This window comes from Prinia subflava, chromosome 4 (assembly GCF_021018805.1).
Source record: "Prinia subflava isolate CZ2003 ecotype Zambia chromosome 4, Cam_Psub_1.2, whole genome shotgun sequence".
NCBI lineage: Eukaryota > Metazoa > Chordata > Aves > Passeriformes > Cisticolidae > Prinia > Prinia subflava.
Genome location: NC_086250.1, coordinates 20834095 through 20859496, shown reverse-complemented (window position 1 = coordinate 20859496; position 25402 = coordinate 20834095). Strand labels below are relative to the sequence as shown.

General features: G+C 49.9%; 2 protein-coding genes across 2 annotated transcripts; both read right to left on the bottom strand.

Moving 5' to 3' along the window:
- Positions 1 to 7608: 7608 nt before the first annotated feature.
- Positions 7609 to 16951, bottom strand: MCM5 (minichromosome maintenance complex component 5). The gene is made up of 17 exons (XM_063394886.1): positions 16797 to 16951; positions 16397 to 16579; positions 15410 to 15536; positions 15172 to 15300; positions 14692 to 14864; positions 13283 to 13438; positions 13022 to 13188; positions 12255 to 12426; positions 12041 to 12152; positions 11144 to 11287; positions 10797 to 10862; positions 10050 to 10226; positions 9834 to 9946; positions 9486 to 9614; positions 9103 to 9245; positions 8400 to 8527; positions 7609 to 7974 (listed from the first exon to the last, which is right to left on the bottom strand). The coding sequence occupies exons 2-17, from the start codon at positions 16561 to 16563 to the stop codon at positions 7873 to 7875; spliced, it is 2205 nt and encodes a 734-aa protein (XP_063250956.1). The 5' UTR covers positions 16564 to 16579; positions 16797 to 16951; the 3' UTR covers positions 7609 to 7872.
- Positions 16952 to 18973: 2022 nt separating this feature from the next.
- On the bottom strand, positions 18974 to 25142 carry HMOX1 (heme oxygenase 1). The gene is made up of 5 exons (XM_063395781.1): positions 24983 to 25142; positions 24547 to 24667; positions 21757 to 22248; positions 21037 to 21148; positions 18974 to 19703 (listed from the first exon to the last, which is right to left on the bottom strand). Exons 1-5 carry the CDS (start codon positions 25117 to 25119, stop codon positions 19567 to 19569), a joined length of 999 nt encoding a protein of 332 aa, XP_063251851.1. The 5' UTR covers positions 25120 to 25142; the 3' UTR covers positions 18974 to 19566.
- Positions 25143 to 25402: the final 260 nt, after the last annotated feature.

The following is a 25402-nucleotide window of genomic DNA, read 5'->3' as shown; positions in this document are numbered from 1 at the left end:
CCTCTGCAAGAAAGGAATTTGTCACTGGGCTTGTTTGACAAAAAAAAGTGATGGAGGCAGAGAGAGAGAGCTTGAATGAACTGCTGAAGGTCACACAGTAAATTAGTGACTGATACAGGAATAAGCCCCTGGGGGTGTTATGTTTCATTTGTAAGATCATCATTCCTCTGATATTTAACTTAGGCTTAAACAGAAACCCATTTTCCTTGTGCAGAGAAGCACTGCAATCCCTTTTTCTCTCACTAACATATTACAGTCCTCACCTCTGCTATTTGTCAGTGTATTTGGCTGAAATGCACTGAAGCAGGGATTACTTTCTTTCTAGATAGCAACGCCCAGATCCGGACTCTTCCTGACATCCTGCTGCAATAAACCCAAACAATCATAACAGACCTGGGCAACCGTTTGGGAACCAGTTTAGGACTGGGAAGTGGGATTGCCCTAGCATGCTTTACACAAGATCTCCCCTCCCAGCGGCTCCCACTAGCCCTGTGTTTCCCTTGCCTCCACCAGCACCCAGTGGTACCCTGGGCAGCCTCTCACTGCTCCTTTTCCTCTGCTGTTACCTTTACATGAGGGAGGCCACAAAAGTGGCAAGAAAAAGCAGAGAAATTAACTAGCAGAGAAGTTACAGTCATTTGGACTGTACAGGTTTCACCTACCTCTTGCTGCTTGCTGTGACCCAGAACAGAACCATTCACATTCTTTTTTTATGTCATATGCAGGTGGATGACATGCTTAAAACAAATTACCATTTCAACAGGAGTTCTCCAAAGCCCTTGGCAATACCTGTGAGCCAACATCTTTTCCAGCCTGGAGGTGCACACAGGATGTGCTGCTGAAAAGCAAAGCCAAAGAGTAAATATATTGGGTTGGTACCAGCAAGGGCTTGACCAGAGGGCACAACTGATTCATTAGGCCAGCTCTTGCCAGGTCTCCACTTTTCAGCCTGTGTCTCAGTGCCCCAGTTCCAGACTGATGGTGACTCTGATGCCTGTGTATGGGTCACTGGAGATTAGGCTTTAATTTCTTTCCATTTCAGCATTTCATAGCTGTCTGCATAAACAGAGTCAGATACAAACCCACTGCCTGGATCACCACCTGCCTGTTCCAAATCTGGGTCAATATAACATTAAAAAACATAAACAGCCAACACAGCCCTGGCAGGCAGATGCAAAGAAAAGTAAACATGAGAAGTGCTCTTGATGTCAACAGAGAAACATACAGAGACAGAGGGCATGAGGTTTGTCTTTCTCCAGCATTTAATTGTCTTCGATACTTCTTTCCCATGGGCATTCAATTTTAACTGCCTCTTCCACGCTGATGGAGGAGATCAAAAATTGTCTGTGGTGATGGCATGTCTGGCAGAGAACCTCCTGGGAGCTGCATCCTCCACATCCTGGGACATTTTCTTCTGGCCAAGTGACCACAAAAGCAGCCTGAGAAGTGACTCCCATGGTGATAATATTTTCAGAGGTTGTCCACACCCCAAGACTTCCCTTGCCTTAGCACTGACTCCAGGAATTTTCCCTCACTGCTCCTGGATGTCTCATAGCCTTGGCTATCAACCCAACTCATGTGTAGCAGCATTTGCTGAGGTTATGGGACCCCAAGGCAGAGCACTGCCTCTGCTCCCCCATGGGTAACACAGTACATCTCTGGGGCACACACGAACCAGGTGAAGAAGTCAGAGGAGAACCTAACAGCTCCCAAAATACTTCAGCACATGGCAGATATTGAAGAAGACCTCTGGACCTCTACCCTGGCTGCTGATCCAGGGTGTGGGGGGAACAAGTCCTCTCCCATGCTCTAGCATCTGAGAATTGCCTGGGAGTCCCCTATTCCCAAAGGCAGGACATTCAGCAGCTGCTGGACAGCCCAGCAAACAAACACGCAACTTCTGCAAAACTTGTCTGGACATCAGCCACATTAACCATGAGTGCTGCTCTCCCCTGTGGATACAACAGCTGCCCATTGGAATAAACAGGAAACCATTTTATCCTCCAAGGAACAAGAAAGGTGAAGGGGTCATGACTGTAAATTTTGTCTCTGGGTTTGGGGCATCCAACATGAGCCACAAACAAATAGGTCTTCTGTTTTTTCTCATAGAGGAGGGACTCAAATGCTGGCCTTCTCCTGAGCTGCTTCTCTGACCTAGCATTACCCTTTTCTCCAGTGCAAGAGATGCAACAGCAGAAGCTTCACCCTCTTTGCATGTGATTTATCTATTACTGTAAGTTGCATTTGTACCTGAATAGGGCACAGTAAAGCAATGTTGGTGCAGCATGGCAGTAGTGATGTTACTGTGGAAACCATGATATTTTAATTTCCTGACTCAGGAGAAGCCAGGTAAATCAGTCATTGTAGTTCCCCCATTGCAGCAGCTATGCTGCCAAAAGATCTGGGCTGACCATCAGGTACGTAGCACTCTGGCACTGAGCAGTTTGTTAGAGCATTGTGGTGCTGTCAAAGCTGTTTTCCTCTGTGTCTTTGGTTCTCCCCAGCTCATGCCCTCACCCTTCACCTGCTGGACCCACATGAATGGCAAACCTCCGAGACTGGTGACAGTCTCTGCACTCCTGGGCAGACTACCAAACACCTCCTCATTACAAAACACAAATAGAAGATAAATGATAATGTAGAATGTGCATCTTATTCTGGTGCAAGGGTCTAGGACAGTGATATTACCTGTATGCTAGATGAGCTGTCAACTGTTTCTCCAAAAACCTTAGAAATATCTTTAACATTATGCACTTAGTTCCAGAGTCCTAGTGAAATACTGAAGTTCACCTTTTTAATCATTTGTGTCAGAGTCTAAAAAGTACCAGGTGCAGTTTGAAACCTGACAGACTCTATCAAGTGAAGGATTTCCAGAAAGGAAGGATGCCTGTGTATCTATTCATAGATGTGTTTTTAAACTGCAGAGGTGCTGACGGGCACACAGCGTGTGGCCAGCTATGGATAGACTTGCTTCCCACTCAGCAAGCAGTCCACGGGTGCTGGGATCAAGGCAAGCAGGATAAGTGCTCCTGCTTTTGCTCTGAGGGTCCAAAAGGCTTATAAACCAGTGCTGCGTGGCTTTCCTCGCCAGAGATCTGTGGGATTTCTGGCCAAATTGCCCACACACCAGTCTGAGAAAAAGGAAAAAAAAAGTTTATGAAAAAAAAAAAAGGAAGGCAAGATAAGGTGAAGATAAATAATGAGGAGAGAAGGTGGAGAACCTTGCTGGGTGAAAGCTGAAGGGCAAGGAGAAGAAGAATGGACAGGAAGCAGCAGATGGTCCAGGGGGAATGTCCTGTTCCTAACAAGCAATGCTGAGAGTTGATGCAGCAAGTTATATTCTGATGTCCTTCCTGCCTGTGAAGCAGGGAGGCTTTTGCTAAGCACTCTGTAAGATGGCATGGGACAGACCACAATGCCCAGGAAGGGAAATAGGAGGGGATGACCATGCAGATGAGAAGAGAGAGCAGGCATGAGGCATGAAGTGGAGGGGAGGAGGAGTAAAAGGACTGCCTGGGATTGCTGGGAGAGACCACCAGCAGTGGTGTCCAGGAAAGAGCAAAGGATGTTGCAAAAGGATAGCAAAACATGACAAAGCGCAGTAGCAGACATTGGTACATTCACTGCTGTGGGAGAATGAGTGGTTTGGGATTTTGAAGGAACCTAGCCCAGAATTAGGGGATACAGGCTGTTAACCAGACTTAGAGGATTTGAGACTCAGCATGAGAGCCCCATCCAGCAGAGCACTTCAGAAGCCCCCTGACCCATGATATGTGTGCTGTTCCACATGGCAGCACAGCATTGCTGCACTATGGTCTTCCTTGGTTTCTTGATCTTTTCTGGCATTGTCTAGAGCAAATCACGGGAATTTCTTTGCCTGCAGGAGATCATTTCTCATCCTAACAAGGGCTGGAGAAGCCCTAGAATGTGTTAATGTTACTTAAGCCAGCAGGGAAACTCTGCTGCTGAGATTGGGCTACTGGTTCTGTCAGGCACTGCACAAAATCATGGTAAGAAGTGATCCGTGCTCCAAAAAGGTTATTATCCAGAACAGGCAAGGAGATACTCACTTGCTCAACTAGTCCAGTAAGTCAGCAGCAGAAAGGGGAACTGAGCACCAGCTTAATTTGTCTGAGATTGGTGCTTGCTGGACCAGATGAGATTATTTCTCACATTGCCCATATCAGCATATCCCACTCAGCAGTGTTTATCTCACATCCTTGAGCAAGAGCCCTCAGGACTCTGCAGTTCGGTTCTGTTTTATTTTATGGAGGAAGTGACACTCACAACATGCTCAGAGGTTATGTTGCTGCATTGCAACAGCTCTCATCCTACACAGAGATGGAAGAAATCTAAGTGGTGCAGATGTGATGACTCAGCTTTGCTGGATTTTACAGTAGTGGAGCTCCACTGACATTTCACAGAAATATTCTGATGAGCTTCACAGAATCACAAATCAACTAGATTGGAAAAGACCTTTGAGATCATCAAGTCTGACCTATGACCTAATACCACCATGTCTAGTCATTCCTTAAACACCTCCCTGGGCAGACCATTCCAATCACCTTTTCTGTGAAGAAATTCCTCCTGATGTCCAGCCTAAACCTTCCCTGGTGCAGCTTAGGTAAGGTTTTCAGACAACCAAAAATGCTGCCAAGAGCCCAGTGGACTAGATCTCCTTGGAGTGATGCATTCACACAGATTAACCCATCTCATGCAGAATTAGCTGTGGTCTGCAAGTTCTTCAGGCACTAATTCATTGTGGCAAGAGGTCAAAGTCTTCTACAACAGCTGAGGCTTTGAATCAAAGGCGCCTGAGCATTGTTGGCGACTGCCTGCTTTGGGATGATTACATTCATCCAACTGTGCTTCCCAAGGGGACAACCAGGGGTAGGGAAGGGGCTTCCTGTGCCAGAGACAGCACTGAGGTGAGGAAGGGACAAGGCCAGGTCAGCAAGAAGTGGCTACACCTGACTGGTTTTTATCCCAAATCTCAGCATGCCGGAACTTCAGATGAGACCCAAAAGAGACACTTTCACCAGGAGGATGATGGTCCTTTATGAAGTAGTTATCATTTCATTTGAGGAAAAATCTGGTCATCTTCACCAGCAGGATGAGCAATCCCTTATCAAGTGTGCCATGCACCTATCCAGCTGAGAACTGCTACTCCTCACAAGAGTTCCACCTGCAGTGCTATGTTCAGCACAAGTCAGTGCTAACAGGTGATCTCAAGTTCCAAACAATACCAGTTGCGCAAATCCCAGCTCTGCTTCCTGTGATAACACTGCATGCATTAATTGCTAAACAATGTTGTTTCAAGTTGTGTGTACACTTACATAACCTCATACCATATAATCAACACATTTCTTGGCACGAAGAGATCAATCATTCTGATCCCCATTGCAGAAATCTCCCTTAGCTCTCTATCATGTCACGAAAACATTTAAAAATTAGAATTTCCAACCTCCACACCTGCCAACGCCCAGCAGTTTGATGTTCCTGGAGATGATGGCTTATTTAAAACCTCTGAATGACACATGACCACCACTGGGAGCCAGCAGCAGCCAAAATCCAGCCATGTCCTATTGCTCCACCACAGAAAAAAACCTGTGATGATGAGGGGGAGTCTGAGGGAAGGAAGGTACATGATGGAAATAGAGCACTGTGTTCCCTTACCTTATCCCCATCTCTTTCCCCACACAGCCCCACCACTGGGTGTTCGTTTCACACCTGGGAAAAGAGGCTCAGTCTCCTCCAGAGGCAGCATTAACAGTAGGCTGTGGGTACACTGATGCTCCCACTTACTTCCCAGTTTGCTCTGCTCTTGAGCACCTCCAAAAGAAAGACCACAGACAGATACTACCTGCACCTTCAAAGCAAGGACAGAGGTACTTGTAGGATGGTGGCAGGGCCTGAGAGACCTGCAGGACCCATCACTACAGCTCTGCAGGGACTGTGGCTCGTGGCAGAAAACCAGCAGGCCTGTGTTGCCCCTGCTCTGAGAACCACTCCTGACACTGCAAGCTCGTGGGGAGGGCAGGATGCTTTCTAACAGACACTGGTAGTTTGGAGAACTTTGGTTTCTAGGGGAGGATGTGGCCATTGTTCCCACATTCACTTCTCTTCCTGGAGATGATCCCCTCCATGGAGCAGCAACAGTCTTCTCTTATTTTTCCATGTAGGGAGCACTGTGAGTACAGAAGGTGCCTGTTTTTTTTTCCTAAGGGGAAAACAAGTGGCCCCCTTTTGCCCCAGCACTGATTGCTCCAAGAACCATGAGGTGCTTGGCACAAGCAGAAACAAAGGGCAATAAAATCATTTGAATGAGACCTATCCCTGCCTATTGTTTGAGAGTCTGGGCCAGCCTCTTCCTTCTAGCCCTCCACAAAGGCTGTCCCCAACCACAAAAATTGGAGAATGAAGAGAAGGCTGTTTCTCTAATTTGCAATCTCTCCCATACCACCACCACCCCAGCCCCTCCAGATTTCCAACTCCATAACCACGTAGGAGTGCATTATGTGTCTCTCAGAACCCAGAAGCAGAGGGATGTTGTTGGACCCCCGGGTGTGGCACTGGGGCCCAGCCCTCGTGTGGCAGCTGCCAGACTGAGTGCACACCACAGCCCACCGGGACCCCTGGTTTCCCCTCTAGGATAGGGAGGCAATTCCACAAGCAGGGCTACAGCTTGGCATCCTCGGTACTCTGGTACCCTCTGCTGGCCCTGATGTTTCTGTTGCTATTGAAACCTCTCCTGGGATTTGTCAGCCCAAAAGCAGACACAGATACCAACCTGTCCAAGATGTGCAGCAGCTTTGCTCACTCAGCACTCTGCTCTCTTCAAGGGCCCCACCAGTGTTCTCACAGCCAAGGTGGCCTCAAGCTGCTGAGAGCAGGGAGTTACCAGTACCATCCATCTTTGTGAGAACACTTAACAGAGCCAGTAATAATTTGCCTGAAGTAACAAAAATCTGCCAAGTTTCTAAGTGCAAAGTTGTGCTGCAAATGCAGAATGGTATCTGCACAAGGGCACCCTGGGGCAGTGTCCAGGAGAGGCTCCTGGTGCATGGGACAATCCTCCCCAAGACCACAGGCAGAAAGCAGGAGGTGGCAGGGACTACTTAGAGCTCATGAGCATTATCCTACATCTGCATCTTCACTGGAATAAGCAGGGAACTCTGCCCATGCCTCCAGCAAGACTTTCACACAGCCCTTTAACACTGCAGGGTAAAGGGTTTCCCTGCTGCAGCCCTGGGAGGAAGCAAAGAAGGATTAGCTAAAAGAAGGTAACACACAGCAATAATTTCCTTCACTGCCACTGGCTGAGGGGGAAGAAAGCAGCAGACTGCACACAGAGAGTGGGTAAAGTGCCTCCTGCACTCCTGAGCCCAACTGGACAGCCTGTGCTGACAGGCTTTATGCCTTAATAGACAAACCCTGAGTGAGAAATGAGTTTCTGCCTTCAGGGCTGCTAGTGCTGCTCATAAGGCTGGAGCCTGAGTAAGTGCATAACAGAAGGCAGGCAGGAGGGTCACCTTTCTATCCAAAATCCTGCACTCCTTCAAAGAAGGAAGGGAATCCATCCCCTCTGCCCCTCAGGGCCAAAGATCTTGAGCTACCAATATCAGGTTTTATTTTAATACAAACTAAAAGCTTTTGGAGTTCAAAGAAATGTGGACATGACGCAGCAACAGAGCACACAAGGGACACCCTGACCACCCCAAACCCTGGTTCAAGATGGAGGCCTCAGGCTTTTTTGACTCCCCAAGGAAAAGCTTCTTTCAGGAGCAGGCCCCAACTCCCAGGGGCACTCTGCCTGCTCCGGGGCAGGTGTCAAGCAGCAGCAGTTCCCTCCTGCAGCCCGGGACACGGAGGTCACTTGATGCGGTACAGGACCTTGCGCTGCATGCGGTGCTGGATCTCCCCCCGCCGCATCATCAGCTGCAGTACCTTGTAGATGGCATGTTCTGGGTATTTCTGCAAGAGGGGAGAGCAGGGCAAGATGAGCCAGCACAGAATAGCAGACAGCTCAGCAGGAACCTGCAACCCCTGCTAAAGCCTGGCTAGGACTCTCTAGAAGCAGTAAGCCCAATAGTCCAAGACACTAACGCTCCTTCCCCTTTCACTATTTCAGATCTGACTGCAGCCAGTGTCACAAATCAAACAGTTCTGGTTTCAAGGGTAGAACCATAAACCAGCCCCAGATCTCAGAACTTTTGCAGAAATTTGCCTGAGTCCCCTTAAACTCTGCAATCACATTGCATACCATTCCCTACAAACAACTTCAAAAGCATGACCAAAAGGCTTGCCAGTCTGCTCTTGAAGAAGGGGTTTCATGGCCCCAGCAGCAGCCTGGGGTCCCTGGTTTCACAGCCCAGCCCTGCCTGGGGTCCCTGACCCACCTGCCGCATGAAGTCCTGGACGATGCTGTGCTCAGACACCTGGGAGCCGATGGCAAAGCGGCGCTTGAGCTGCTTCTCAATACGGGACAGCATCTCTTGGTCCTCCTGGGTCGTGAAGCCTTCAGCCCCTGCAGGGAGACACTGGGTGAGCTCTTTGTGCCACCCAGAAGTCACTCTCCAAGACAAAGTGCTCATCTCCTGTGTCTCCCACCATACCTGCACAGCTTAGAGACTTTAGGGAACCCATGCAAAACTCCACTGTAAAAGGCTGTGGAACTCCAACCACACAACTGAACGTGGACCTGACTGCTGGAGCTCCCTTTGAACCTTTTGTTTCATGCTGCTGCCCAAGGAAACATTGTCTTCACCTCCACACAGAAAGATGTTAGAGGATTAATCGGTTGGGGAACCATATCCAACACCAGACTCTGCCCTTGGGACCACAAGGGGCCAGACTAGCTCTCCCTTGAGCAGCACAGGAGATCCTCAGTGTCATTGGTCATTGCCCTCCCTGTGAGGCACAGCCCCACAGCCACAATGGCCCCTTGCTGCCACAAGCATTGTTTTGTCTCTGCTCAGGAAGGACGTCTAGCACCTGGCCCTGACAAGCCAGGTCCTGGGAGAGGAGCTTGTCTCTCCATGCTCTGAGCAGCCAGCTACAGCATGTCTCCCCTGTCCCCAGCACAGAACATCTCCTCCTCACCTGACAGGCTGCCTGACATGGCCGCATCCAGCGTGGACACATGGAAGAGCCGCAAGGCCTCCTCCACGTCTGCCTCGGTGGCAAAGGGCTGCAGCCTCATCTTCGCCAAGGACTCAGCAATACGTACAATGGCCTCCAGCTGCCTGCAGCCACAGGAAACATTCCCTGCTTTCTACTGCAGCTTCAAGAGTGTTTGCTTCCCTCGACTCCTGCCATCCCCACCTACCCCACTCCGGGTACCTCCTGCCTCCCCCCACAGCACTTTCAGTGTTCAGGGCCACACCCTCACATACCAGCACCATGCCAACCCCCTTCCCGGATTAGCCCAGTACTGCAGCCCTAATCCCAGAGGTTTTGGGGGGTGAGGAGGGGGTGCTGCCCACCGGACAGTGATGGGGATGCTGGAGCGGCGGTCGCTCTCCTGCTCGTGCTGCCGGGTGCCGCTGCGCATCAGGATGTAGCGGTTCTTGAGCTTCTCCGCCGCCCCTGCTGACAGCCGAGGGCCACACTTCCTGCAAGCGGGGACAGGAGCTGGAGGCAGCGCCACTGGGGAGGGTCCCTTGGGCACTCCTCCCTTCCTTGGGTGCTGCAGCATCACTGCAAGCTCCTCTTGCATCCTCTTTTAAAGGCAGGAGTTAAAGGTCACCCAGAGTGCTGGGTGGTTGGCCTCTCACCGCTGCCTCCCACTGAGCAGCCAGGGCACTGCCAAAAAACCCTCGCCCGTCACTCACGTCCGACAGAAGGAGATGAGCTTCTTCAGCTTGTTCAGCTCAATCTCGCCCTCCACGGCCTGGGTCTGCGTCAAGGCGCTCACGTGTAAGGACATCACGTGCTTGGCCAGTGTCTGGGAAGGCAGAAGGAAGTCAGACAGCAGGAACGTGCCTGCCTCCTCCTCCCAAGGAAAGGGGCACCACGAGTCCCAGCTGCACCCGCGCGGCTCAACGCACCACGTCTCGCTCCTCGTTGTGCTCATCCCTAACGATGAAGATCATGTCAAATCGGGACAGGATGGTGGGCATAAAATCAATGTTCTCCTCGCCCTTGGTCTCATCCCAACGCCCAAAGACGGAGTTGGCAGCTGCCAGAACCGAGCAGCGGGAGTTGAGTGTGGTTGTGATTCCTGCCTGTGGGCAAAGGCAAAAAAAAAGGATGGTGTCAGGACCACTTCCATATCCCAGCAGGTCATTAACTCAGTGAAAGGTTGAAAGCCATTTTCAAGGACTCATTGCCAATCACTTGCATTTAAATAAAGCCCCATAAATAGCACCCAACTGCTCTGTATTGATGGGGCAGCACCCACATGTCCTTCTGGAGGGGACTGGCTTCAGCTGAAACTTGAGTACTGCACAATTTCATTTAAAACCCCTTGTCAAGAGCAGAGACACAGGAGACATCACCCCAGGTCTGTGATCTGAGACAAACACTGGGCAGACAGGGATGAGTCCTCCTGGCCAGTTCTGGCACAAAGCATGGGTTTGCAGGTGCAGCCTGCCTGACAGCCACCAGCAAGGAGAAGCCATCAAGTTCAGGCTACCTCCAGGCAGGGCTGACTGGTCTCAGACCAGAGATACCAGCACCATCAATACCACTACCTGGACTCTAAAATGGGCAGTTCTGCCAAAAGATGCGTGACCACTGGTTACTGGGCTCTCAGATCCCTACCTCAGGGCAGCATGCATCAATCCACAGCTCACCTTGGCAATGGAGATGGTCTGCTGCTCCATCGCCTCATGGATGGCCACACGGTCATCCTCCCGCATCTTTTCATCCCAGGGGAGAGAAACCAGGCAAGGAGAAAAAAGTCACTGTCAGTCACCTCTGCTACACACTTACTGAAGTGACCCCCAACATAAAGCTCTGAGGACCTCTGCCAAAGAGGGCAGGATGTAACTGAATTCCCTTGCAGCATTCCCTTCCAAGAAGGGAAGTGAGGGGGAGTCTCAGAGGAGTTGCCCTTCCTCCTGCAGCTCTGGGCTGTCCTGACAGGCTGGCATCCCAAGGGCTCTCCTTCCCACTGACACACAGGCAGCCCCACAGGTACCTTGTCAAACTCATCGATGCACACCACTCCTCCATCTGCCAGCACCATGGCTCCTCCCTCCATGAAGAAATTCCTGGAGACAGGGTCACGGATCACTGAGGCTGTCAAGCCGGCAGCGCTGCTGCCTTTTCCTGAGGTGTACACCTAGTGGCATATGGGACAAGGAAAGGGACTGTACATCAGCTGCAGCAGCACCCAGGAGCCCATTGCTCCAGCTGAGAGACAAAGCACCCCCGGCATCGCAAAATCCAGAGCTCCTGGGGGAAGAACATCCAGCAAAAGCCCTCAGCACACATAAAAAGCAGATGTGCTGGGCAAGAGCAGGACTATTGCCTCATCCCAAGCCTCGGACTAAGCAGCTGCGACACACTGGAGGGCATGCAGACACAAACACAGATATTAAGCACAGAAGAGGGAGTGATTCATTGTTTGGTGGGCTGCTGCATTAGCTTTGTTTGTCCCTGGAGGGAACAATAGTCAGAAGCTGAGTTTAATAGAGACTACAAAAAAAAAACCAGAGCTGAAAACATAATTCTGTGCCTGGGCTCAGGCTGGAGGTCCGTGCCTGAGATGCAGTCAACTTAATTTGTCCTGACCAGCCAGCCCCTCTGCTGATCAAGTCTCAACAATAAACAGCAGCACCAAGCACGTCTTTGGACATCTGCAAACAGCCTGGCTCACAGCATAATAAAAGGCATGACCTTGTTCCTTTCCCTCTCTCATTCCCCATTCCTTCTAGGCTAGTACTGAAAATGGCAGTTCACGCCCCTGCCAGCAAGTCTACCTGTGGATGCACAGGCAAGTGTTTACTGTTACCACGGTCTTGTCTCTTGGGCTAGACAAGGAGCAGAAGAGAGAAAAGGGGTGTACTACAAGTGGGCACCTCAAGCCACGTACCCCAATGGGTGAACACTTCTCAACAAACTTCAGCAGTTGGGATTTGGCCGTGCCAGGGTCCCCCAGCATCAGCAAGTTGATGTCCCCTCTGCGGGTCAGCCCATCTGGGAGCCTGGAGTGACGGGGTTGGGAAGATGAGAGGGAGGAGAGATGGTGAGCCTTTATTTTGGTAACAAAGCACTGCCTTTGATAACAAAGACTGACTCTTCCCCACCTCTTGCGGGAGCCTCCAAATAAGAGGCAGGCGATGGCCTTCTTGATGTCAGTGCTGCCATAGATGGAGGGTGCAATGCTCTTGGCAATGGTCTCGTAGATGTTGGGCATGGCAGCAAGGCGACGAAGTTCCTCCTCTTCTTGAGGGGTCACCGAGCCAGTGAAGCTATGTCCTGTACAGGGATGAGGGGAATGTCGCAACAGTGAACAAATGGAGGTTCTAAAGGAAATTGTATCATTCCCCCCATTCGTACTACAACCAAAATTCCCTGTTGAAGATCATGCCAAGTGCCACCAGGTGGGAAGGGTGAAGAGGGCAAGCATCTGCTAACCCAGCAAGGCAGGCTGTGTCCTTAGAGACAGGTGAAAAAAGCAAGGATCTTGGGCAAAGCAGCTCTGCAGGAACCAGAGGGAGAATTACAGTCAGGACCATATTTTAAATACAGTTTTAGGCATGGACTTCAGCTGGGAGCCTCAAAGATGGTTTAGCAGATTCTAACCTAAACACCCTGGAAGACTCAGGCTGAGACCTCCTCATTTAATATGACTGAGAAAAAGCCTTACAGGACATGACTATAGAGAACCCAGGGCAAGTCGGACCCCTAGAATGGCTTGAACCTTCTGTTATATAAACAGCAGAGGAGGATCAAGGCTGTAATTTCAAACAGCTCTTGCTGAGGGATCACCTTGTTCAGGAGCAGGGTGAAGAGTGTCTCTCAACACCAGGCTATCAACATAGACCAAATGCACACCAAAAGCAGCCCTCACCTGAGCCCTCTGTATCCACCTGGATGCCCACCACTCGGATGTACGCGCTCCGGATGCCCACCCCCACATTGTAACGGCTTTTGTTCTTGCTCTGCGCAGATTTCTTGATGGAGTAAATTCCCATGATAGTGACTCTGTTCCCTGGGACAACTTTGTCACACAGGTACCTAAGAGGAAACAGGGAAAAGCAGAGGGTGGTGGTGGGAAAAGATGGCACCAGCAACAGCCAGCAGGGGCAGAGTGGGAAGGCTGCACCAGTACCTGTCGCAGTAGAGCTGCAGGTGCCGGGGCATCTCCCCGTGAGGCACGGCATCCGGGGACTCCTGCAGTTTCAGGACCTGGAAATCCACACACTTGCACTTATCTGGCATGATGAAATAAGGGTCCAGAGGGCACCTTGGGCGGCCAGCTTGTTCTCTGTGCAGAGAGATCAATCAGGGAAGGCTGTTAGCACTGAGGAGCCACCCCTTGGAGCACACCTGTGGAGGGGATAGCAGCAAATGCAAGGGGCAGCTGCCCCTTCCAAGCACTGCTACATCAGCAGGTAAGAGCAGACGCACAGGGCCAGACCAAAGGCAACCAAGCCCTCTGACTTGTCTTCAACAAGTGCCAGATGTGTACGTGAGAACAAGCCAGAGACAGGGTGATACTTGTCTGAGCACTCTCCCTGCCTCCCACCCCTTCCCTGCTAGCTACAGGCAGGGAAAGTAATTCATTAATTACACAGAAGGTAGCAGCACAGACTCATTGGCACAGCAGGGCATTTTTTTTTACAACCTCATGCACAAAGCAAATGTTAAGTGGTTTCTGGTGAGAAAGCAATTAGCAATGTGACAAGGCTGACATCCACCTCCCAGTCTCTCAAGGCATATCTGCCTGGCTAGATTACAAGCTCTCTGTGACAAAGAGCAGCTCCACATCCTGCTGCTGTCTCAGAGTTGCATGACTGAAGCCTGACTCCATACAGGGCTTTCATGGAGGGCAACACCAGTGTGCAGATGCACTCATGCAGTCAGGGATCAGGAGTGAGGTGCTGTACAGACCACACACAGGAATGATCCCTAGCCCAAACCCCTCTTGAGCTGCATTAGAGTTCAGGTGCAGAAAATAAATACTGGCAGGTATGAGCCCAAAGACACAACCCACCAGCACTAGCTGCCTCGAGAGCTGCAGCACAATGGCAGCCTAAAGCTCACAGTTCTCAGAGGCACCAAGAGCTGTAAAGCAGGATAAAAAGGCTAGTAGAAAAGCATCCCTAAGGAAGGTAACACAAACCAGCCCCCTCAAGAGTGGGCGTATGGAAGCAAGGAATTTGTTTGGAAGACGAGAGCAACTTAACACAGTATTATGGGACGGCTGGAGGAAGGAATGAACCTGGTGAAACTCCCTATGAATAAAAAGAACTCCCTGGACACGGTCACTCAACACTGCATGCAGCACTGACCATGCAGGGTCACAACCAGCATGACCACAGATGGACAGCTAGAACTTGCCAGCCAGGACTGCACGCTGGCACAGGGGCATCACAAGGGTGGAGGCAGAGCAGTGCAGACACTGCTGCCTCATGGAACAGGGACCAGATTCTGCAATGCATGGGATGGAGCAGTAAGAGGGAATGCAGTCTTTTCTTGCCCTCTAGCCTTCTTGTGCATGCCCTTGTCAGTCCTTACGTGTTGCATTTCCTGGGCAGAGCATAGCCCTCCAGGCCTGGGCGCACTGCGATGTTGCTGATGGTGTTGCGGCAGCTGCGGCACTGGATGGTGATCCTGGTGGCTTTGGCTCTCACGGGGGTTGCTGCAATTACAATCCCAGGGATCTTCACAAGGTGGGACATCTGGTCAGACTGAAAAGGGAAAAGCAAAGGGAAGGTGAGAAAGCCATCAATGGAAAATGGATGAGAAACTAGAAAGCATGAGAGCAAAGGACAGAACACTCTGTGCAGAGCACCACTAACAGCAGTAATGTCCCTGCAGCAGGAACCAGCAGTAACAGCCCTTTGCCATCAGATCTGAGCTGCAGAGTAACGCCACATGTAAATTAGTGAGTGACCTGTGTCCTGAGCCATGTGACCAAGCAGCAAAAGGGTGCTCCCCTGCAATCACACCCATACACACACTGCTCTGCATGGCAGCCGATTCACTTCCCCTCACCTTCAGGCTGCGGATGTTGGCTGCGTTGGCATCTGACCTCAGCATCACTTGGATGTCTTGGAGAACCTCCTCCCCTGAGGGACGAGGACGAGTGACTTCATCTGCGACTTCTTTTGCTGCTTCTTCCAACTAGAGAGGGAACAATAGGCTATCAGTGGGTCTGTTACAGAAGAATATCAGAGCTGCTCTCGTGACAATGTTCAAGGTTGCCAATGATTTTGCCAACCTCCATCCTTACCAGCTGCAGGTGCTCCGCTGGCTGCTTGTAAAGGTAGTCCGCAAGATCTTCATCAAAGCTGGCCAAGTCTTCCATCTCCACCTCCACCCAGTACTGCCCCAGGTTGTAGTGCCGTTTGAGCTCATCCCTAGAAGGCAGGAAGCAGCAAAGGTTTGCAGGGCAGAAAGCACCAGTCACCCACAGTGGCCTTAGAACAAGCAGGGATCAGAAAAGGCAGGTTCTGCAGGGAGTCCTTGGTTTGGAAAGCAAGCAGGGACATCAGGTGAGTTCCAGGAGAAGTGCAGGGGAACCTGGGCAATCTTTCACCCAAGCCTGCTTTGAAAGGTGACATAAGACCAGGGACACCAGTGCTTGCAGTGGCAATGTAACTGGAGTTACACGACCAAATAAACAAGGAGAAAATTTCTATATAGGATAACAACTACAATACATAAGACGTAGTTTAAAACAAAGGAAGTAATAACAGAACAGAAAACATTTTCCTTAAAAATGCCCGGATTCATGAAATTTAGAGGTGAAAGACTGTTCTAGCCCTTGATTATGATGTATCTTCATGTTTTCACAATGTTGTGTCTCCCAACTGCATAGGCAAAGGGTGACCAAAGAAACTTCATAGACTTGGAAGGCACACATGGAGAGTGGTGCAGTGATTTAATGGATACAGACAGTTCTCCAGACCAGAAAGCACTACATCTTCAAAGACAGACTTTGAATCTCAGAACTAAGTGCAAGCCTGACAGCCTGGATCCTTCTATTGCTACCTTTTCCACTGTCTGGCTCCCTAAAAATTTGTGAGAACATCAGACCTCTGCTTTTCTATCAGATTGAATATGAACATCTCTTAATACTGATCTTTTAATGGCCTACGAGAAGAGACAAAGTGGTTATTGTATGGGGTGTGCACTGCGGGAGGAAGGTGAAAAGCAGACTGGATATGCAGGTGGGGATGGGTAAGGCTCAGAAGGAAAAAAGGGGCCACAGCAGCACCTGTATTTGAAAGTGAAACCCGTCCGGTCCGTGCCCACCCGGTACTGCCGCAGGAACTCCTTGAACCGCTTCTGCAGCTGCGACTTGCGAACCTGCCCCTCGTCCACGGACGCGTCTCCCCCAAAACTGTCGCTGTAGTAAATGCCGGGGTCATCGAAGCCCGACATCGCGGCTGCTGCTCCGCTGCAGGGGCGAGAGCGCTCGGTCAGCCCCAGCCGCCTCCCTTCCCCGCCCCGCACCAAACGCCCCGCGGGCTCGCCCCTCGCCGAGTGCCCGCACCGCACCCCACGCACTGGCCGCGCTCTTTCCCCGCCACGCCCCAGGGACATCCCGATCCCGATCCCGATCCCGATCCCGATCCCGATCCCGATCCCGATCCCGATCCCCTGTCGCTCCGCACCTCGCTCCCCGCCTGAACTGGCTGCCAACTTTTTCGCGGCAAAAGCGGAGCGCGGCGGAAACCGAACGGAGCAGGGCGCGCGCACCGCCCCCTCCTCCGCGCGCTCCGATTGGCCCGGCCGCCGAGCACCGCCGCCGATTGGGCCGCGGCCGCCCTCCCGCCCCGCCCCGAGACGGAGCGCGCGGCGCCGCTGCCGCCGCTGCCGCCGCTGATTGGCCGGAGCACTCTGGCCCCTGCCCGCCACGAGCGGTGTGGCGCGAAATGTGGGAGCGAAGGGCGGCGGGAGGCGAAATGGCGGGTGGGCCGCACCATTGCGGTGGGGCGCGGAGGGGGAGCGGGCGATACCATTGCGAGCGGGCGGAGCGGCTCGGGCGGTGCGGAAATAAAGTGAATTAGTTACTTCTGTAGGCTTTTGGGGCGGCCGGGGCCCGTCACTACTTCAGGGCCTCGGGACACGAGCTCTCCGGGGTGCCTTCGTCCTGGCTCTTAGTGAATTTAGGGGGAAGGCTGGCAGGTCGCTGCGTGCCCAGTTTGGCCCTTCCAAAGCGTGGTAATGCGCGCCCTAACTAAAGAGTAAGCTGGGAAGCGCTCCGTGTGTGGCAAGGGAGGGTTCAGCTGCAGCCCGTGAGAAATAAAGCTGGTGTCGTTGTTGCAGAGAAACTAGATGTATTCATAAAGATCACAGACGAGTGATCAAAAAACAAAGCCTTAGTCTCCACCTCTGCGGACTTGAGGCTCAGTCTGGAGTCTTCAATGTGTGACAACAATGGCTGTGAGATACCCAAAGCACCATCTCCTGCCATGAGCAGGGAGGGTATGGTACCAGTCGGACCATGTTTTCCACCCTTGAGGTTGCAGTCAGGCTGTGTGGGCAGTACAGAGGGGCTGAGTGTGGTGCAGTGTGATTCTGAGCCCATGGGCATTTGTGTGGCTCTTTGGGATCTTAGTTACCTCAGCATGTTTGAATGAACAAAATTGTTTAGTTAGGGTGGTTTAGAGGGATTCAACTGGTAGAACTCAATTAAAATCTGAATGAACAAGTTCTTATATTTAAATAACTGTCAAACCTCATAGCCTTGCTTTTCAAACACCCGACTATCTTTTCGAGAATTAACTTTTTCTGGCAGGTGGATCCAAAGAGAGCATTACTAAAGGGGTTGGGGAGGGGATGCAGAGTAGAAAAGAGCCTGAGAATTATGACAATTCTGTTTTCCCACTGCTCATTCTCAGCAGGACCTGCCTTCTGATTCTTGTTCTGTGAGCAGGTTCAGTGCTGGTCATTAAAATGCTGATGAACACATGAACATGTGTCTTTGGGATTAAGGTCACAGCCAGAACAGGCAGATCACGAAGACAGGTTGATCACAGAGGCTTTCTGGCAACAAGAGAGGACTCTGAGGTGATAACATGGCAGTTTTGTCAGTACCTGCAATGCCATACCTGAACTGCAGCCTCTCCTGTGTTGGGAGAGCTCCTAGAGCAGGCAGGGCCTGTGGCTGGACACAAAGCCAGCCCTCCAGATCTGTCTCAGCAAAAGGCAGGGAAAGCAAGCTGTGTGCATGGGCTGCCCCACCAGTGCTGTGTGTTTGGGGTGCCTTTAGCAGTGCCACGTGTGTGCCAAGCCCTGGGGGTGAGGGGGTTGGTTTGCTGCTTGGGTGAGCGCAGGGGTTGTGTGCTTGATGCCTCCCATTCAGCTGCCTCAAACAAAACCTAGCATGCTTTTAACTTTTGGGTGGTGAAAACATACTTGCAGTTCTGATTCACACTGCAGTTCTTGCAAAGGCAGCCTGGTAACGCAGCCCTTTGCTGGCAGTTCAGGGAGAGCTCTCCTGGTTTCATCCAGCTGAAGGTCCCATCACTTTTGCTTGTGATAGAATAACAATCAGCTCTTATGTACCACTTCCACCCCTTAAAATGACTTTGCACACTCACTGAATTTCATGCTGTTTCTAGAAATAGAGGTCAGTGTGTAGGAGCTGAAGGAACCTGCCCCACCTTGTAGCAGGTTATTGTTAGCACAGAGTGGGAGCAGAGTCTGCTTTTGATGATAGCTCCCACTTCTGTCTATTGTCATGTCTGTGCAAGTGGCAGCTCCAAAAGACGTAAAACCAGGAGGAAGAAAGATACCTCCATTTTTCCTGGGTAAGGCCTTAATAATAGGAAACACCAGACCTTAAGACTTTACAATGAAGTTTATTATGTGTATAAATTATACAACCAGACAAGAATGACACTGTATCTTCAACAACTGTCTTTTGTTTTTAAAGATCAAAAATGATTGGAAAAAGAAGTAACAAAGACCTACTAGTGTCATGTAAAACTGTCTGTAACCCATGGGAGCCATGTGGCTCCACAGAGAAAGTGATCACAGTATTATCTAGCAGTATAAAAAAACTGAGCAAACAGAGTTCCGAGGAGCTCCATCTTTCTGAGGAAAGACAGGTATCAAAGCTGTGTTTCTGATCCTGTAGGTTTTTGTAGGCACTCTGTAAAGCAATGACAGTTCTTGGCCATTGTTTTTAGCCTTTTCTACCCTTGGTTTCTGGTGATAAAATTAGTCTCTGAGAAGAGCTCACACCAAGCACAGGGGAGACTTTGCCTGAACCCCCCTTACAGCACTCTGATTTCTGGGGAGGAAAGTTTCCTAGTATTAGTGGCAGAACCAAGATCACAGTACCCAGTCAGGGGTCATTTCTCTCACAAGGACTGGGGATGGTGGATTAGTTCAGGGTGAGGGAAGTCACAAAGAGAAGGCGAAGGTCCTGCTTTTTCACATGGCAAATAAGCCCACAGCGACTGTCATGGCGAGGAAGCTGAGCGCCACGATCCACCGCACCAGGGAAGTGGTGGGTGTCGTGTCTGTGTTTCTCATCTTTGTCCTCTCACTTTCTTTCCCAGCTGCTGGACCTAGATCAGAGAGAGAGAAAAAGCAAATAAAGACAAGTGAGAAGAAGTTGTGGCAAGATGCTGCTAATGTGTGGTGTTTGCTGTCCCCGGTGCCAGAGCACACCCTGCTGGAGTCATCCTGGGAAGAAGGAGAAAGCCCAGAGCCCAGCTAGGAGAAGCAGTGGTAGCAGGTTCTGCTCTCCCAGTGGAGAAGGGAAGCAATAGACTTGACCTGGGAATCACAAAGGCCCACAGCCCTTCTACCTGTAAGCAACTACCAGCCTCTTCCCTTGTCTCCTTACAGGCTTATACGTGCACTGCCCAGCTCCATCAAACCCCTGATGTGTGCAGAAGACAGACAAATACTGAAGCTAGATTTTTAAAAGACATTTTGTCTCCTACTTCTCACTGATTTAATTAGTTAGGCATCTAAAGACACTGAACAGTCTTCATGACTCCAAGCAGTTTTTCCAGATGGATTCCTCATCCAACACCAACTTTTTTCTGAAAATCTTACTTGTATGCATGTATTGGGAAAGGAATGGCAAAGTTTCCCAGAACTTTTAATGCCTTTCCCACAGAAGCTGCTTTAAGCTTCATTATCTAGAGATGCTTAAGGCAAGGTTTGCTTTTCATCTTTGCCATGGAAAAACTGTGGTTCAATCCAGTATGCACTGAAAACAAATCTCCATTTTAGTTTCAGAATGGATATGCCATAAGGGTTTTTTCATTCGCATTGCAAGTCATCATAGAAACCACTCTGCTCTGTAAACATCTCAGCTCACTCCTCACTGAGGTACAAGCCTGAATTACAAGCTGATTACACTACACCATCCAGAGCACGGCTCACTATAAACCCAGCACACTTTCTGCAGTGTTTTCAGTAAATACTTCTGGAAGGCAGGAAAATGATCAGAAGGAGATACAGTCCAAAAGGAGAGGCTGATGGATAGGGAGGATCTTTTGTATCCAGAAGAACCTTCTGTCAGCATCACAGCACCACGGTTGATCTGCAGCACCCAGAATTGATGCCTTTCCTTCTGTGAACTCATGGTCAGTTTTCCCTGTGGTGAACCATACATTTGTTAAAGCCCTACAGGTGGAGAGAGGAGTCATTTTTGTAAGGCTTCCTCACTGACACACTTTGTGGAGAACCCACATGTGTTACCCTTGCTCTAGAAGAAGCTTTGCACACAGCAGTGCCTCTCCTTGCACTACCTGCTGATGGCTGGAGAAGAGATGGGGCAAGCACCTCATGCTTGTTTCCCAATGGCTTTTACAAACAAGGACAGAGGAAGGGAGGAGAAGGAAAGGAAGGAGCACTGTGAAGCACCTGCCCTTACAAGTGTCTTACCGTGCTCATGTGATTTGTTGATGTTCCTCGTACGAAGAAGCTCTGCCTTTGGCTGCACAGGGTGACCATTCTCCTGGCCCTTGGACACCAGCTCCTGCAGTGCCTCAAACACCTGACAAGAAGGAACACTGTCTCATTATGTGGCTTCTTCCTGTTCTTTCACTGGACCACCTGCCCTTTCCCCAGGCACTTTAGGAACTAGAGGAAGACATGAGGTTTCAGTCTAAGTCTCCTGACACATTTTGCATAGAACAAAAGTTGCCTTTGAAGTCAAGAGGATGTCTTTCAAACTCCTTGTTTGCTTTATGGGTTCTCCCTGAAGCTTTCAGCTAAGGAGAAGGCTATTGCCCATCCTCTGGCGGGAAGGAAAGGTACCTGTCACCTAGTCAGAGTGCACAGCAGACCTGTGGAACTTCACCACAGAGGCAGGACAGATACCAGATCTCCACTCCCAGTACTAATCCTCATTCATATCTGAATATTGGCACTTGGAAGAGACTGGATTCAAACACTAAGGGAGGGAGAAGAGCTTTTCAGAGACCATTGTTTTATTTGGCTCCCAGGTTGGAGAAGCATGGCCATCCAACTCTGACTAGCTCACCCTGATCCGCAACTGCTCATAAGCTCCCCAGAGGAAATACTGGCCTCATATTTCCCCTGCATCTATTTTCTTGTTTGAGAGAGGATGTGGGCTGGCAGGCCTGGCTGGTTGTTACTCACATGTATATTTAACAGGAATGCTTTCTTGGCCTCCTCCATGACTCTTTTCTTAGTGGCAAGGTCCATCTCGAGAGCATTCATGCGGGAGCGATAGAGCTGCTTGAACTTGGTGGCATTGGAGACCCCATCAAAGGTGAAGAAAGCCAGCCCTTCCCCAGTGCTGGGAAGCTGGAGGGCCTTCTGGGCAATTTTCTTCAGCACCTGCCCCCCAGACAGGTCTCCCAAATATCGAGTGTAGGCATGGGCCACCAGGAGCTCTGGCTCGTTCTTGCCTATGTAGTGGAGCCTTTCGACATATTTCTGAGTAGCCTCAGGACAGGGAATCTCTTCCCTCCAGTTTCTGCCATAGAAGTACTTCAAGTCTTCCTCCAGGGCAGCTTTGCGGTGCAGCTCCGCTGGAAAATACACAGGAGCGTAAACTGGATTGTTCTTGTTCCGTTCAATCTCTTCCTCCAGAGCAGAGTAGATGAAGTACAGGGATGCTGTAACCAGCTGAAAGAGAAGAAAGAGGATGAGCTACGGATGCATCTGTCTGTTTTTTCAAGTCTGTGGGACAAATAGTACTAACAAAAAAGGTGCTTGTGGGCACACTCACTATGAATCATGAACACAGATTTCCCATGTGGCAAACAGTGCAAGGTACAGGGAGATACTGTTTAGCCCTTCCCCTTCTGCTTGAGACAGCAATCAGCTGAGCCCTTTCCAGTAGGTATTGGTCTTACTTGCTCTTGAAGTCACTGCCTTGCCTTCCAGTTAAAGACTTGCAGCTTGATGTAATGTAAACTGGAGCCCCATTTAAGCATTCCTGGGCTCTTCCCGTTCCCTCAGTCAATAGAGAGGGTATTCCCAAAGGTATCCTTTCTGGTACATTGTTCAAATTTGAATGCTCCAAAATGTGGCTTCCCTTTGTGAGGCCTTGTGAGATGATGACACACCCTGGTTATTTTTCAACATATTCATCCTGTCAGCATCCCACTATCCTGGGAACTGAGGCACCACCACTCTGCTCACTCAGGCATGCAAATGGGGTTGCCTCCTCAGTTGCCCCAGGGGCATGGGGATCTGGAGGCACAGCCTGCCTCTGAAAGATGCCTTTGTGAAGGAGTGCTGTGAGGCTGTGTTCTCCCCTCTATTTTGAAACCATTGTTATTGTTGTTTTTCCCAGCTTATGCGATACTTTCTTCTATCTGCCAGCTTTTCCACGTGGTCTGAGACAATACAGCTGTGTTCCTTCCCTCCCCAGACATTCTATTTTCAGAGGCTCTTACACCTACACCACCCTTTCCTTTCCTGGGACTCCTTGTGAGCAGCAAATGGTAAAAGATGAAGGTATTGCAGTAAAAGTGAGTCAGGTTTGGGTAGGGGGGATTATGCTGCTCACAGGAGAGAAAGCAGTTTACTTTCTCACAAAGCAGTCTGTTCTGCAGTGAGAGAGTTCCTGTTTCAACCTTTCCCCACTGTGCCAGCAAATAGGACTTTGATAAGCACACGGGCAGTGACTGGTTGTGGAAACCCACCATCTGGGGAGTCAGGGAGCAGGCCAGATATATAGGTCTGCCAAGAGAGTAAACAAAAACAGAGTTTTTTAAACAGTAACCTGTTACCCAGCTTACTGGAAAAGAAACAAAATATGGGAACATTGCCCTACAAGTTTAACAAAAATATAGCTCAACTGATTGTTTTCAGAGGCAGGTAGTGGTTTAATGAGAAACATGTCTTTTAAAAACTTGTTAATTTTTAATGTCCATGTCCCATCTCATTCGCCTGACAGCATGTAAAAATCATCTTAGAAACAAAGTTTTATTCCTGAAGGTCTTTTTACATTCTTGCTTGTCTCAAAGTTCACTTCCTAACCAAAGCCATATTTCTAACAGCAGGAAGTCAGGACCTGAGATTGAATTTATGCTTGGCTAAGTAATCTGAATGTCACCTGTCAGAAATAAGTAGTCTCTTTCCTACTTCTGTGGATTTATTTGCCAAGGAACAATTCAACAACAAAGTAATTAAGCCACAGGTTGAATTGGTAGGTGTTATTTGCAAGTCCATGTGTCACATCCTATGGCCTCTCAGGAATTTCTGGCCCAGGTGTTTGCTTTGGTTTTGCTCATGGCTTTGTTATGTTGCTCAGATCCCAGGAATTGTATCTAGCCAGGCTAGGCTAATATGTGGAAATGTTTTTTATCTTGAAAAAAGCCACAGGCTCCTGCTTGTTAGCAGCAGACATGGATTTCTCAAACTCAGTCTGCTTTTGAGTTATTGTTCATGATCTCAGCTGTGGTATAACTCAAGTAACAATGCAAAGTTCAGTGCCAGCAATGATCCCATATCCTCACTTTCTCACCATCCCATCACTATTTCTAGCTGCAGCTGCCTAGTATGTTGTAAATATAGAATTCCCCCTCTTTTGGGCATTTCAGCTGCTCAAGTATCTGAACACAGTTCTATCTCCATTAACTGTGACTGGCAATAATTAAAATGCAGGCATTTATGAAGAAAGAGGAAGGCAATAGCATTAGTTCCATCAGCCTCTTTGTCCTTTTTTGCCTGTTTCAGCTTGGCTGCCCATCATGATATGCACAGTCCTTCCCCACCTTCTGCAAGAGAAGCCAGTAAGACCTCAGGGTGCAGAAGTTTGATGTTTTTCATAAAAGCTGCTGATACATCACATCCTCATCCTTACCTGTACTCCTTACCTGTACTGGCCCCATCCTCCCCCTTTAATCCCCTCACAGCCCATCTGATCTGACTGGTGAGGAAATCCCATCCCCAAGCAGTGCTGCCATGAAATACCTTAAACTCCTGGAGTGACACCTGCCCCTTTTGGAAATTCCTCATGAACGGTGTGTTCTCTGCCTGCTCGTGCACCTCCTTGGTAGCTTCCTTCAGCAGTTCTGACAGGTCTGTGGACATTCTGGGGAAGAACAGTCAAACAGATATTAGTGCTGTCTCCTCTGACAAAACAGATTTTAGCTCTCTAGGACAAAAGTGGGAGCCTGGAATGGCAGAAGAAGGAGCAGAACATTCCTGAGAGATGTGGATGGGAACCAGAAAGCACCAGCTGTCCCAAGCAAGGAAGGCTGACAGACTCCATCCAGAGGTGGAGGCAGCAGCATGCCTTTCCCTGCAGAGCAGGAACAGGAACAGGAACAGCATACCTAAAAGCAAGGGGAGAAACACAGCCCTCCTCTGACAAAACGCTTCCCTCTCTCTCCCGTTCTGCTCTCACCTTTCGGAGCCGTGTGACTGGGAAGTTTCCATGTTTTTCCACGTCGTTTCACTCCTCTGCTTCCCTGCTGTTGCTCGTGCTTTCCTTTCAGCTCCCAGGACAGTGAAGCTCTGAGCTGGGCAGCCTGACTCCCACATCCAGCTTTATACTGCCAGGCCACGTGAGCAGCGAACCGCTGACCTCACTGTGAGTACAAACTTCTTGCAACACAACAGCACTTCCCTTCCCAGCCTGGCTGTCACCCTCTCCTGGCCTACAGCCCCAAGGAACCAGAAGGAAGTCACCTGATGCATCTTGATAACTAAGCAAAAACAAGAGGATGTCTAGAAACTTCATTTTAAGGGTGCCTAGCTCTGTAACCCTTTCAGTGCCTTGCCTGGGTACTACAAAAGGTGCTCATTGTCCTGGGGACAGCGGGGT